Source organism: Rattus norvegicus, chromosome 3 (assembly GCF_021556685.1).
Source record: "Rattus norvegicus strain SHRSP/BbbUtx chromosome 3, alternate assembly SHRSP_T2T, whole genome shotgun sequence".
Lineage (NCBI taxonomy): Eukaryota > Metazoa > Chordata > Mammalia > Rodentia > Muridae > Rattus > Rattus norvegicus.
Window position 1 is genome coordinate 155,139,048 of NC_141536.1, and position 15,025 is coordinate 155,154,072.

At 53.6% G+C, this 15,025-nt stretch overlaps 1 protein-coding gene across 2 annotated transcripts in view; it reads right to left on the minus strand.

The window, feature by feature from the left end:
* Prex1 (phosphatidylinositol-3,4,5-trisphosphate-dependent Rac exchange factor 1) overlaps positions 1-15,025 on the minus strand; it is a 150,431-nt gene that overhangs the window by 50,941 nt on the left and 84,465 nt on the right. Inside the window, exons 1-3 of one of the 2 annotated variants that reach the window (XM_087652402.1) lie at positions 8,654-8,801; positions 7,223-7,384; positions 4,015-4,148 (exon numbers count right to left, since the gene is read on the minus strand). In XM_087652402.1, coding sequence (XP_087508528.1) covers positions 4,015-4,148; positions 7,223-7,384; positions 8,654-8,692 — 335 coding nt within the window. In that variant the 5' untranslated portion in view covers positions 8,693-8,801. 2 annotated transcript variants of the gene reach the window in all.

A 15,025-nucleotide genomic window follows, 5' to 3' on the forward strand; every position in this document is an offset into this window, starting at 1 on the left:
TACAAAGAGACCTCGAAGAGGTACTTCAACCCCTTGCACCAGGCCAGGACGCAGCAGAAGCCTTGCTGGACACTGGTCTCCTGGTGCCTTAAACCCTTAGGCTTCTCACGTGGCAGACACTTGAAGACATGTGTCCTTTAAGATACCGGTTACAGTCACCCAAACAAATTAAGACACCAAACAAAAGAACGCCTGGCCAGGGCTTCCCATGGACAGGGTACCAAGTGGGGCCGCATATTCAGTGCTCACAAATGGCCGGTGGGTGCCAGGCACTCTGCTCAGTGCTGGCCCAGCAGGGAAACACGAGAAATCTTGGAGAGCTTGTCTTCTGTTGGGAGAGGTGGTATAGAGCACAGAGAGAGACACCAGTCGGAGCAAGACCCCTCTGTGCCTCCTTGATCCACTGGGTGGACCTTCTTTACCCATAGCCAGCTAGGGCTATGGCCAGACCTCTCTTCTCTACCTGAGGCCAAGTCACCGCAGCTGGGTAAGTCACGCAGGGTGTGCAGAGTAGGCTGAGGACCCTGGACCACAATGTGGCTAGACACCCCTGAGAACGCAGCTATATTGGGGGAGACCTGGGCTCCTGCTGGATGTGCAAGTCAAGTGGTGAGGGTTGCAGCAGTGGGGGATGAGTGTGGCTTTCAGACCCAGGCTCCAAGGGTCTGTGATGAGTGAGGAACAGATGCTGTGAGAGTTAGAGGGACCCTGTGCTTCCTCAGGGACTGGCTGCCTGAACTCTGCTTTATTATAAAGTTACAAGCATGGGTGTGTCTGTGTACACCCCAAAGTCCACCCTTCTGCTTCCATGTATGAACAGGTATGCATGCATGTACACGTATGTGTGTGCATCTGAAGTGTATGCAGGTACACTGATATCTGGGAATACATGCAAGTATGTAGATGTTGTATACGCCCGAGTACGTATGTTTGCATATGCAGGACAAACATGTGTGAATGCATGGGTGTACGTGTGTATGGATATGCATCAATTCATATGTGGTTATCTGCCTGTGTACATGAGTGTGCTTCAGTCTGTGAGCATGCAGGTCCTATGTACACACACATACATCCTGCTGGTCTGTTCTCAGAGAATCCTAAGTGACAGAGACCTTAATGTCACCTACTGGGAATGAGGAAGAACTAAGGGATAAGTTTGGGACAGGAGTGTTGTCCAGAAGACAAGACGAGCTCAGACGCATGTGAGCTGCGTGCAAAACATCCAAGGGAAGCGGAAGGGGAATGGTCTCCTCAGCCTCACCCATGAGCCTTCACCACCCCAGCCACTTCCCAGTGGTGCCTGGACGCGTCTTGTTCGCTCTGTAAAGCATGCCCTCCGGGACGACAGTGCTTCAGCCCCACATAACAGACACAAGAACAGCGTTCGCCCAGAGTCACACGGCGGCAGCAGAGCCTGGTGCTAACTCTGGCCTCTCAGAACAGAGTGGGCAGCAACGGGATATGAGACTTAGCTCTTCCGGGCCTCAGTTTCCCCTACTGTAACTGAGAAGGTCGACTTTTAAAACACCCCCTTCCTCCTTTGGTGGCCGAAGGGAGGCCTCTGCTTCTAAATCAGCAAGGATACTCCGTGCCACTGTTGATGGAGACTGCTCCACCCACATCCCAGACAGGGACCAACTGAGCCAGCAGCTGCCTGGCCACGTCAGGTACTTCCTATGGTCACTCCTTCTGGCTGTTAATCTAGAGGCAGGACACTGGCCTCATGCCTGGTCCTTTCGGGAGACAAGTGTACCCTTTCCCTAGGGCCAGTTCCCTGTGTCACTAAGAAGAGAGTGGCCATTAGAGGATGTAGCCTGGCCACAGGAAAGCCGGCGACAGTCCCAGCAGAAGCCAAGATGGAGGAAGTCACTGCTATTCCTCCCAGGACAGGTGACAGAGAAAGAAGGGCCTGGCAAGGAAGCCAGGGGCTGAGCAAGCCCAGCTCAGCCAGCAGCTGGGAGCTGTCCATGGAGTGCTAAAGGGATATTCTGTTTCCCAAACCCCAGTACGCTCCGGGAAAAGCACCTGCCTCTAGCAGCCAGGGCAAGGAAGGGTTACAGGGTGACATTTCATAGTAGCCTTAGGATTGTCTAAGGAGGCCTCTAGGGGTGGTCGCAGCAGGACAGGAGACACAAGACAGCAATGGAGATGTGCACAAAGCAAGCAGGAGAACACCTGGGAAAGAGGCAGGTGAACATGTCTACACTGGGAGATGGCACAAAGGGAGACTGAGGCCCGTGGCAGGAAGGACCAACCCCCAGAACAAAAAAGAGGGGCAGAAGGAGGGGCTCTGTGTCCTAGGGCTGCCCACAGGTGACACCAAGTACCCAGGGGTGAGTGTGGGGTCCATAGGGGTGGCACCAGCAGCCAGCCCTAACTTCACCCTTCACCTTCGCAATGACCCTGTGAGGTGCACTCAGTAGCATCCCGTTTTACAAGCAAGGAAACTGAGGCACAGGCAGGAGAAGTCATGGAGCTTGAGAAGTGGCCGAACTCTAAATCAAACACAGAGGACAGATGTGGGTCCTGCGGCATAAGAGGAGACTGAGCCTGCGTGGAGCACGCGGAACAGCCACCAGTGCCTCGTGGCCAGCTTTCTCACACAGTGAGGCTCTAAGGCTACAGTCCTTAAGACCACGATGCCGTGCGTGCGATCCAGCCTGGGCGCAGAGAAGCCCCTGGAAGGCCACCGTTTCACTCTCAGGACAGGCGCCCTCTGCCCAGTACCCTTCTCCCCAACCTCCTTTCTCCCTCTCCCCATTCACAGTGCATTTGAAGAACCAGCCAATGACCCTGGCAGCCATCGTCCCAACCCTGCCCTCCAGGCACATGCTGCTCTGCTGACCACTATCTACTGAGCCTTGACCCATACCCTCCCTATTAGCAGACCGCTCAGTCACCCACCAGCCACCAACACTCCTATGCTCAGGCCCCACTCCATCATCTCCATCATCTACCAAGCAAGTCTATGCCCGCCTCCACAGCCCATCTTCCTCTCAACAGCCGTGCTTGCCCCAACTCACCAACCCGCACTCTAGCTAACCACCTCCTAACCAACCTCTCTTCTCCCTGCGCCCCCTCCCCCATCTCTTCTCATTCTCTCTTCATCTCCAGCTCTCAACCCCTCATCCCCAGGAGCAACAGACTCCTCATCCACCATTCATCCTTTCCAACCTCCCTCGTCTATCCCCTCCCGCCTTCGCCCCCACATCACCAGGCTCAAGGGGTCACTCATCCACTCCCTCACCTTCTTCATTCATTCCCTCCTTTACCGATCATCTGCTCCCCACTCCTTCATCCCCAGGTTAAACAGATCCCTCATCACCTTCTTCCTTCCTCCTCCTCCAACCCCACAGGTACCACATTCTTCCCTCTCCCTTCTGAACCCACTATCCATCCACCATCCGAGCCTCCAGGGGTCTCTCCATCCCTCTTCCCACTGCCCCACACCCCACTTGACACTTCCAACCACACACAACTGTACCTGCCACCCGTCCCTCACGCCTGGTCCCCACAGAGGGCGAGCGAGAGGTGAAGGTGCTGACAAGCTGGTTGTTTCTCCCCCTGCCCAACGGGGAGAGCTTTCTCCCCTCCCACTCTGCACCCTGGAGACATTAGGATCTCAGGATGCTGGTGAACTTCCACAACCATCTAGAGCTGCTGTATGATGCTGTGTTCCGGGGGCACAAGGAAAATATGACTGGGACCCACGGAAGCATAATGCTAATACATGAACCACTTCACATATTAAAAACATATGGCAAGATACCTCCTTACTACTTTCCCAAACTTGTCTTAGAATATCTCCAGGAATACTCAGAAGGAAAAGCAAAGCCCAGAGAGGGACACTGACAAGCCTGAGGTGTCACCTGGAGAAAGGGCCATCCATCTGGCATTGCCCTTTTCTATCTGTTTCTATCACCATGGTGGCCAGCCTCAGCCACAGCAGATCCCCTGGGCAGCCAGACCCTGCCCCAGCCTCCTGGACAGCCTGGTCCTGTCCCACCAGCTCACCTAGATTTCCGCTTGCAGTAGACGAGCAAGTTGTCGAAGAGGAAGAAGGCTCTCTCTTGGATGTTGCCTGCAGAGATCTTCAGCAGAGTGCCCTGAAGGAGAAGCTGGGTGCAGATGTCTGTGAGGTTCGAGCCCTGAGGGGGCAATGGAGGGTAGCCGTGAGCAGCAAGAACACGTCACCTGAAGTTTCTTCCCTTGCTGCAGAGGGGACACCCTGACACCCTGACAAAAGCAACTCAAGGGAGAAAGGGTTTATTTCAGCCCCGCAGTTCAGGGTTACAGTCCATCACGGCTGGGTAGTCTGGGTAGCTGGCTGCATCCCATCCACAATCAGGAAGCAGAGAGCCATGAATGGCCCCTGCTGCTCAGCTCTCTCTGTATCACACAGCCCAGGATCCCAACCAGGGAATGGTCCTGCCACAACTACAGTGGATCTTTCCAGACTCATCCCTCACTGACATACCTGGAGGCTGAGAGACATGCCTGTCTCCGAGGTGATTTTAGACCCCGTCAGACCGACAATAACATCGAGCACCTTTCCCTCCATACCCCCTAAATCCCTATCGGTCTCCACAGGCAAAGCTCTCAGCAGACCGACAGCCAACGCAATGTGATGGAGGACCGAGTGGGCCATCAGTGGACTGCGCGTCCCTTTACAGGAGACACTCGGAGGTGCAGGGAGCTGACAAACTCCTGTGGCTAACGGCAGGCCCTAGGGCTCAGCATCTGGTCCCATGAGGGATTGTCTGGGTTCTGTCTGGGTGTCCTGTGGTCTGTCTTTCCCTGCGATCTATTGGCAATCTGCCACGTTAAGCCTTCCCCACAGATATGCACTTTTGTAAGATCAGGAGATTATTAGCACCTACCGACCTTCCCCGGGATGCAGGAGGAGCTCGGCAGATGCTGAGTGGGAATGTTAGGGCAGGACTATGGGAGTGATGGATCCAGAGAAGGCTGTGTGCAGCTTCGGGCACTACCAAGGGCTGTGGGATGGGTGTCACACAAACTAACATAGCTGGTATGCTGAGCGGCAATGACAAGATTGGGGCAGAAGACCAGGAGAGGTGTTAAGGAGGAGCACAGACAGGAAGTAGGAAAGTCCTGCTAGCAGGAGTCCACAGAGCCAGCACCTAGTAGGTCTATGTGGAGTCCTGGGAGGGTCGGGCCAGGTCATACAGATTTCAAGAGCTGAGGAGAGGGAAGTGAATGGAATCATGGCGAGCTCAGAACCCCTCGCTCAGATAGCCCAGATCCTTGCTCCCCTCAGTTCATCCTGGGCACCGAGTTTCGCAGGCATTGGTTGTCTGACCAATGACCTACATTCCCCAGCTTCTCTGGCACCAAGCATGGTCCAAATGACCAAATCACACCAAGGAGCCGGCGACACGTGACTAACTTGAAGTAGGTCTCTAGCCCCTCTCCCCACTTCCTTATCTCTTTCCAGAGATGCAAGATAGCCATCGGGGTTAGGGAAGGGCACTGGTGACAGACGTGTCCAAGGCACAGGAAGGAAATAGTGCTGTTGGAGCAAAGCCACCCACCCAGCCCGGTTGGCCACACATCCTGCTCTGAAATGCACTGTGAGCTCCTTGGAGTCACCCCCTCGGTCCCATGGCAACCAGGACATGCCAGTGTGTGTCTAGAGGCTGGGAAGAGCTGAGGACATTGGCCTGTGACACAGTAGGAAGGTAGGCCACATGGCACTTGCTTCGAAAGCCATGAGTGGTCCCTACAGCCAAAGGAGCCAGATGCCAGGTTGGCTGCCTTACCGGTCATCTTGCCTGCTGAACACACCATCCTACCAACTCAGGGAAGGCAGAGGGCTGTACTGCTAATGCCACAGAAAACCAGGCCCTCCTGTGGTCGCCGGTCTCTCGCTCACACAAGTGGGAACATTTTCTCTCCCACCTTCCACTGTGATCAAGGCCAAACCTCAATGCCCCTTCCAAAGTCCATCTGCAAGGGACTCTGGGAGCTAGAGGGCTCTCCTGGAGAAGATGACCAGTGAGGGAGAGTTCAGGGGACATGTCACCCCCTATTCTCTGAACAAAGCCCCAGTCTTCTCTGCAGCTAGGCCTTCCATCCAGGGTCAGGAGGCGGGTACAAGAAAGGAATATTAAATCCAGGGCCACCCAGGGCCTGGTGGGCGGGGGTGGGGTCGGTGTGGGGATGAGGGTGTCAGACAGCAATGTCTGTCCCAGAACCTTTCATCTCAGCTCTTAATCTCTCCCTCCAGCTGAGCTGGCCTTTCCTGTCTGTTGTATTTTCTGCCCTCTTTCTAGAGACACACAGGAAACTTTCAATAGTGTAGGAGGTGGGGGTTAGGAAAGTTGAGTTGGATACAGGCTGAAGAGATGGCTCAGTGGGTAAAGGGGCTTGCTGCTAAACCAGATGAATGTGAGTTCAATGCCTAGGTCCCACCCAGTAGAAGGAAAGAGCTGACTCCTATTGGGTGTCCTCTGACCTCTGACCATGCTCACACGCGCGTGCGCACACACACAAGTAAGTGTGATAAAGAAAAGTCAGTTACATATACTGTGGGGGCTACATATACCCAGGGTGGTGTGAAAGTCTGAGCCCATCAACCTGTCAGGACCTAGAATCACCTTTTAGACTTCTGGCTGTGAGGAGGGAAGATCACCTTAAACGTGGGTGGTATCATCATCTGAGTACAAAGGAGGAGAGAGCTATCTCGTCTCTGCTGGCTTCCTCTGAGTGTGCTTTGACCCGCTGTGTGAAGACACTGCTCCTCTCTACCATGACAGGCTGCACCCCCAACTGTGAGGCACAACAAACCTTCCTTCCTTCCTTCCGTGGTTTTCATCTGGCATTTTGTCACGGTGACAGGAAAATAAACTAATACAGCGAGATATGCAAATGCTGCCCTCGATGCTGGCACAAGAAGCACAAAGGCTTGTAGGTAGCAGGAAGGCGAGGCGGTACACAGTTACCGAGGGGGGAGAGGGGGGGTTGGCATGGCCCGCAGTGACAGAAGCTAAGGAAACGGGAGTCTCAGTGGCAGCTACTGTGAGGCGCGGCAGTGTTATCAAGTTTTCTACAGGAACTTGAAATCTTGGATTTTATGTTTCACTGAAAATCAGCTCAAGCCACTTGTAAGCCACCACTTGGCCAAACAAAGGCACCAGCCTGTGAGCTACAGCTGCCGCTGGGGGCCCAGCCGCCTCAGGCCAGGGCCCTGACCACACACCTCCCAGCCTTCGATGTGAGACTGCAGCTGCTCCAGGGCCTCCAGCTTCTCCATCTGCCTCTTGGTCTCATTGATGTTGGAGCAGACGGTCTTCATGGCTTGCAGGGCGCTCTGTACCGCGGAATGGTCAGGGTGTTTGCCCGGGGTCCTCTTAGATAACTCCTAGTGTGGGAAGCGGCAGAAAAGAGGGTGATCAGTCCAGGGGCATAGGCCCCCGGCAGAGGGAGAGTCATGCCGAACCAGTGTGCCAAAGGGCTGGGGAGCAAAGCCCACACTTGCCGGCTCGTTCTTGTGAGTGCCGGTCTGCACGGAGAACCAACTAGATTTGGGGTCACCTAGAAGATACATCTCTGGGTGTCTAGGAGGACGCTTCCAGAGAGGTTTGACAGGATGAGCCAGCCTTGAATATGGGCGGGGCTTCCAGACGGAACGAAGTGGAGAACAGTAGCTGAGCACCAGCATTCACCCCTGTCTGCTCCCTGACTGCGTGCACAGAGACCATCTATGCCCCTACCTGCTCCTCCCTCAAGGACCGTACCCAAAATCCATGAACTGCAATAAACCCTCCCTCCCTTACGCTGATTTTGTGAGATATTTTATTTCATCGATAGGAAGGTAACCGAGACATTCACTTGTCTCCTCCCTCATTCATTAACTCGCTATACGAGTGGCATCTTGAGCGTCCTCAAAGGTAGACTCAGTATACAAGAAAACAGACAAAAACACTGCCTGGTGGGTATCGTGGCCCAATACAGAGGCCAAAAAGCAAAGAAAAAAATCAGTGGGCAGCAGTAAGAAATGCCCGGAGAAGTTGGAATAGACCACATATGAGCATTGAACAGGGAGGTTGGGTGGGAACAGGCAGAGGGCAGGCAGCCGGGAGAGCAGGCGCAAAGGGCGAGAGGTAGGAAACATGGTGAATGACAAGAGATGGCAGGTGACTGGGGTCGGGGGTGGTCACAGAACAGGGAGATGGGCAGGCCACAGAGGTGGCCACAGACCCTGGTTGCCCCAGCTTTCTTAGTGAAATGGACAGGGGGAAATGCCCCCTGGGGCTCGTGCATGGCTCAGTGATAACCACTTGTCTTACATATGTGTTCAAGGCTCACCCTGAATAAACGAACAGGCCTCTCGCCCAGAGGACACAAGACAGAGTGCATAAAGCATCCAGCCCAGCTGCCATCAGTTGACCCTTGTCTCAGACACAGGCAGGAACGTTATCAGGGCTGGACAGTGTTTTCCAGGGACGTGGCTCCATGAAGACCAGGCTAGCCTCACACTTGTCATTGAAGAATCCTAAACTCCTGACCCTCCGGCCCCTGCATCCTGAGAGCTGGGATTAAAGGCGTGTGTCACCACGGTCAGTTTGTGCAGTGCCGAGGGCAGAAGTCAGGGCTTCCTGCATCCTAGTCTATCACTCTACCAACTCACCTCCTGGCCGATCTCAACCAAAAGATCCCAGTCAGCCATCACCAGGTGTGGTAGGTGAGCCGTGGAGGAGGCTCAGGGGCCAGCAGCGGTGGTGATGATGCTGAGGTGACAGTGCCTGTGCCAGGCCCTCGACTTCCTCAGTCAGGGCACTAGGACAGCATCAGAGAAGTTTCCTGAACCAGACCCCCACCCACCAGACAGCCCCGGCTTTGCCACCATACCCTTCTCTATTTCCTGTGTTCACAGTCAATGTCCCCTGCCTCTCCTGCACGGGTACCAGCGTGGCTCTGGCCACTAACTGGATAAGCACGGGTCAGTCCCTCCTCAGCCTCAGCCTCACCCTGAGTCCCCTGGCTTGGCTTGAAAGACAGGTCATAGGCTATCTAGCAAAGGAAACTGGTGGCAGCCAAAGCCACTGGGGGGGAGGGGCTGGGATCTAAACTCAGAGCCACCAGCTTGCTCAGGACAACAAGGGATCAACCAAGCACCAGCCACACTTTGGTCATCCCCCACCCCACCCCCCGCAAAAGTCCCAGGGGGCCAGAATGGCCGGCAGCTTATTCACAGACAGCACCTGTCTCCTATCCCTTACGGCCTGAGCTGGAAGTTCAGCCACTCTCAGAGCGGTCCCCACAGGCAGCCAATGCTGGGCACTCAGAAGGAGGAAAGGCTCAGTTCCCTTTCCCAGCTGACTGCCCCTACCCCTATTTCTGCCTGAGGTCAGCAATGAGGGTGGGAACAGAAACTAAGCATAAAGGACAAGCTGGTAACGGGCCAAGCTGCAGGGGAAGTGCAGACTTTGGTGTCTCTGGCCACAGGGGAGTGTTGGCCCCACGCCACGAAGTTCCAAGAACCAAGAGCCACCCTTGTGCGTGCTTCCTCTAGGTACTCTCGTCAAGCTCTTAGGGGTGCGGAGTGCGGCAGAAGAGAACTGAGCAGCGGAGAGAACCCCACGATGTATAGACTTGTTCACTTTCAACCGTGAAGGGCGCTCCTGGGAAAGGAGGCCCGGGCGATGCATCGGAGTGCAACATCAAACCAGGCCACTTCCTTACCAAGTGCTAACTCAGTGGGCTGAATTCCAAATGGAAGAACCAAGACCGTACAACCGAGGGAAGAGAACAGAGAAGGAAGCCCTTGTGATCTAGGTCAGGCGATGTGGTCTCAGACACACTCACACGTAAAGCAGCCTGGATCATGACTGGATCAGAGCCATCATGTCCCCAAGGACACGTCCCAAAGGCAGGAAGGAGAGATGGCGGAACCATGTCCAAACTAGCCAAAAAAAAAAAAAAAAAAAAAAAAAAGACAATCCAGGGCTGAGGGGCAGGCAGCTCAGTGGGTAAAGCATTTGCCTTGCAAGAGAGAGAACCTGATTGTGGACCCTCAGAGCCCATCTAAAAAACCAGGCATAGCATATGCACCTATAAGCCCGGAGATGGTGAGGTGGGAGGCAGAGACAGGTAGATCCCTAGAAGAAGGACCAGTGAGAGTTCTGTCTCAAACAAAAGACAGAAGGTACCTAATGACAGACACAAGGGCCTTTTGACCTCCATACATACACCATGCATGCATGGTACATGCATATGCATACATGAATGAATGAATGAATGAATGAATGAATGAATGATAAGGAAGTGAAGTGTGGGGGCGGGAGAGGGTCCAAATGTGCAGTTTAACAACTGCTGCTCTTCCAAAGAACCTGAGTTCACTTCCAAGTGACTCCAGCTCCCAGGAATCTGGCCCCTCTGGCAACCACATTCACGTGCATGTGGACTCACACACACAGACACACACACACACACACACACACACACACACACACACACACACACACAGAAGTAAAATAAAATAATTCTTTAAAAAATAAAATTGGTTTAGAGAGGCAGTCAGAGGGATGTCTCATCAAAGGAGGCGGCTTCTGCACCCAACCCCGTTTGATCCCTGGGACCTACGACCTACATGGTAAATGGTGAGAAATCCCTGTTGAATTCAGAACTCAGCCGAACTCAGGTTTCTCTGGGTAAAGGCAGAACAGAACCAGGGTCCAAGGAGACAGACTGCCATCCTGAAAACTCAGGGACCCACACCCAAAGTGACATTGCTGTGTGAACCTACGGGGCCCAAAGAGGTATTTCTGAGAGGAACTCCGAGCTGTTTGCTAAGCACCTCGGGAGAATGGTGACCACTGGGTCTCACTAGAGTTCCAGGGGTCCAGGAGTCAGATGCAGGGGACAGCAGCTGGGTGGAGTTAATTACATCCTTACGCTGGCCAGAGTTTTCCATGAGGAAGAGGTCTGCCTTATAAAGCACCCCATCACTAGAGGCATCGAGAAGAGATTCAGGCCTCATGCACACCACGCTGCTCAAACCACTTCCTAGGCCCTGCTGCCGAGACAGAGGCAGCCCACTTCCTTAACAAGTGAACTGACCTCTCTGAAGCAAAACATGCTCACAGTGAAACCAGGTAGCATCCCCTGACGACCGACCGACGGATGCAGAAGTGAACAGAAGCTTCTCGGCAAACAGCACAATGTTTATCACAGTTACCACTGTTTCCATGGTAACTCGGTTCTTGCTGTCTCTATACAGAGTAACGACAAGGGCTGTTCAGGTGGGGATCATGCAACGGCAGCAGCTCGGAGCACTGTACACACCAGCACCGGAACCAGCATAACCAAGCATTGCCATCCCAGTGAGGAAACTGAGGCACGATCGACAGAGCCTCTAGTCCAAGACCACGGACAGGAAGTGGGGCCATGGTAGCTGCTAGCTACAGGTCTCCTCCTACTGTTCTTGTGAACTGTTTGGAAGAGGCCAGCCCTGGGCAAGGCGGGGCGGTGAGGGGTAGTAGGCCACCACACAAGCCAGGGTGTGAACCTCCCCAGCGTCGCTCTACCCCGTGTGGTTTCACAGGTGGCATGGGGTTCCAGGAAGGAAGGAAACAGGGCTTCTGCAAGCCACCTCGTGCCTCTACCTCTTGCAATCACTTATACCAAGGTGATGTCCGCAGGTACGACTCTGGGCGACTCCATCCTGTCCCCAAAGTAGGGGTGGTCCTGCCACAGTGCAGCCACAGAGTACAACGCAGGACATGAGTTTCTGATGCCAGATCCAGCCAGGCAAGAAACAAAGGTCAGGTATGGTATGCAACTGCTTGCTTGCCCGGTCTCATTGGGCTCCAACAAGGGCTTATGGGAAAACAGGACGAGAATGACTGGAGGGCAGATGTGCCATCCCAGCCACCATTCCTGACCCTCTCCTGGGCTACGGGTCCCAGAGAGGGTCCTACAGCCCAGCTTCCTGTGTAGGGTCATCTCACAGCCTGGGTCTTCCAGCCTCCACCTCAGGAAGGGAGCCTGAGACCCGCTCAGCAAGGGCTTCAGCCAGGACTCAGGTTGAGGACTCAGAGGGATAAGCCCTCTTCTCCCTGACGAAGTAAGCCCAAGGCTGCTGGTGCCTGATGGCGGAGTCACCTGAGGGGAGGGCCCACTGAGCCGGAAAGTTCAGAGAAGCACAGCTGGAGACACCGGCCTGGGCGGCCCCGATAACATTTTTTGACTGAAACGGGCCTGAGTCCTGGCTGTTTTCCACTCTTTTCTGGAAAAGCAAGTTTAAGTTAGGTTTCCCAGGTGTGGAGGTGGCTAACGATATAGGATGATAAATTAGGTTTTCAGTCACCAGTGGAATGTGTCCATCGAACTAGCGTAAAGACAACATTGGGCTTGTTACTGGGAGATTCGATGAAACCCATCACTTCCTGTACCCTGGCCTTGTCAGATGCCTGAAAGTCAACACAAGGCTAGGAGGCCATGCCAGCCTCTCCACAGAGAAAAGGGGGGCCTAGAAAGGAAGGGGTGACAACCACAAGCTAGACCAAACAGAGCAACACCCCTACTTTCTGGGGCTGAGTATAGATTGGGCTTCCTATGCAAGCTCTGCTCACAAAGGCCGCTGCACCAGGCTTCTCTACCTAGCTCAGAGGGCACAGTCCTGTTCTGGTGTCCCCTCTAGTAACGCTGAGGATAACAGTGCAGTACAAGCAGAGAGAAAGGTGTGCCCCCCATTTGGCTCATGTGCTTGAATGCTTAGTCACCAGGAAGCAGAACTGTTTGGGAAGAATTAGGAGGTGTGGCCTTGGGGGAGATGTGTCCATGTGGGTCCGGCTTTGCGGTTGTAAAAAGCCTGCTGCAGGCTCTCCCCCACCCCTCAGCCTTCTCTCTCTGACTGTTACCCTGAATCAGGATGTGAAGCTCTCAGCTACTTCTCCATGTTGGCCACCGCACTTTCCACCGTGCTGATGAGCTAACCCTCAGAAGCTGGGAGCAAGCCCCCCCACCCCCCGTTAATGCTTTCTTTCATAATTTCCCTTGGCTACAGTGTCTGTTCATAGCAATAGAACAGTGACTAAGACAAAGGGGATCAATCAAGAAAAGGGGGGCTGGGGAAGTGGCTCAGTTGTACACGTGAGGACCTATGTAAGCTTGGATCCTTAGCCTTGTGTAACAAAGGCAGAGATGGTGTGGTGATGTGAGCCTGTATTCCCAGCACTTAGGAGGCAGAGGCAGGCAAGTCTATGAGTTTGAGGCCAGCCTGGTCTACAAAATAAAAATGGGGATCAATAGATGAAGACATTCGATATTGACCTTTGACCTCCATGCACATGTACATGAATACATACATGCACACCTCTACACTTGAGTATATAACAGACATACACACACACACCATACACACAACATACACACACCATACACACACACACCATACACACATATACAATATACACACATACAACATACACACATACACACACACATACACACACACACACACACACACACACACACACAACATACACACACGCCAAAGAAAGAAAAATGAAGTAAGAAAACAGGAAGTGAAAACTTGTACAAGAATTTGAAAAGATGTCTACCACAGCAGAGAAATCGAACTCCATGCAAATATCTTGAGCAATTCTACCCTGTGTGGATCCAAGGACCCAAGTCTCCAAGAGGAGCAGAGAGACAAAAATGGTGATATCTTGCAGACTTGCAGCTCCTGGGCCCTCTGGTGCAGGAGCAAGGGATGTTGGCCGCTCAGGTCCAGTGGGGAGGACTCTGCCCAGTGCAAACACAGCTGGACTTTCCCAGCGTCCTCCCAAGCCATCCTCCTGTGGCCAGCTGTGGCTTTGCCTGTGCAGGCCTGGGTCTTCACCTGACAGTGACCACTGGTGGGGTGCAGGTTGGCTACCCCTTAGTAGGATCAGCTGTGCCAAGATCCATGCTGCCCTAACTCATGGTGGGGGGCGGGGAGCTGCTGTACATGTGGCCCGGGTCTGTGATGCATGGTCAGGAGATCTCCACAACCCTCAGAGGACTAGAGTGCCAGCCTCCCAAGGAAGCCACCACAAGGGTGACACCCCCAGGCTCTACAGAGATGACAACAGGAAAACTGCAGATACTTAGGACACTCCCTTGGACAGCTGCAGCAGGAGAAGGGGGACTGAGCCCCAACACCAGCAAGCAAACCATCCTAGAGATGGACTGGAAGAAACAGCAACAAGGGGATGGATGGACAGGACAGGACAGCACCAGCTACGCAGGGGGCTGAGGAGGAAGGAGGGTGGAGAGTTCAAGGCCAACCTGGGCAACTTTACTGAGACTCTGTCTCAAAGTAAAAGAGGGTAAGGTGTAGCTCAACAATCTGGTGTTTATCTAGGGATATGACAGGCCTTGGGTGCCATTCCCAGGAAAGACAGAGAGGCAGAGAGAGACATATATGCAGATGGACAGAGTTCACAGCAATCTATACAATAAACAGAAGCAACTGAGCTAGGGTAATGCTATCATGTCAGACTGCAAACATGGCCTTCCCAGTGCTTCTAGAAGCTTCTTAAACCGAAGGACAAAGACAGCTCAACCGTACGAGGGTGAGACGCAGGCCAGAATAAGTATGTGGCTGATCAGGGTTGAAGCCGACCTGTGTCACTCAAAATAGCTCGTGTCATGAAGGATCTTAGAGGATCTTAGAGGTCCCTCTACTCGTTCTTTATCCGGCCACGTAGAATAACCATAACTAACACACTACCAACACTAGGAAACTGAGGCACAGAGCTTCAGTCACGTCTCAAAGAGATACCCAGCAGGAGCTGGGAGGAAATAAAAATCCCACACCAGCCTCCTCCATGACAGCATCGGAGAATACTCCCCAGGTAAGTTTGTGGCACTGAAGTGTCAGCACAAGTCCCTCCCCCTAAACTGTTCAATCCACACAGAGAATCAGGGTGGTAAGCACCATCCCCACTGGGGAAGCAAACACAGCAAACTCCCTGGTCACGAGGCTAAAGGAAGGCAGAAGCAGAATGAAGCA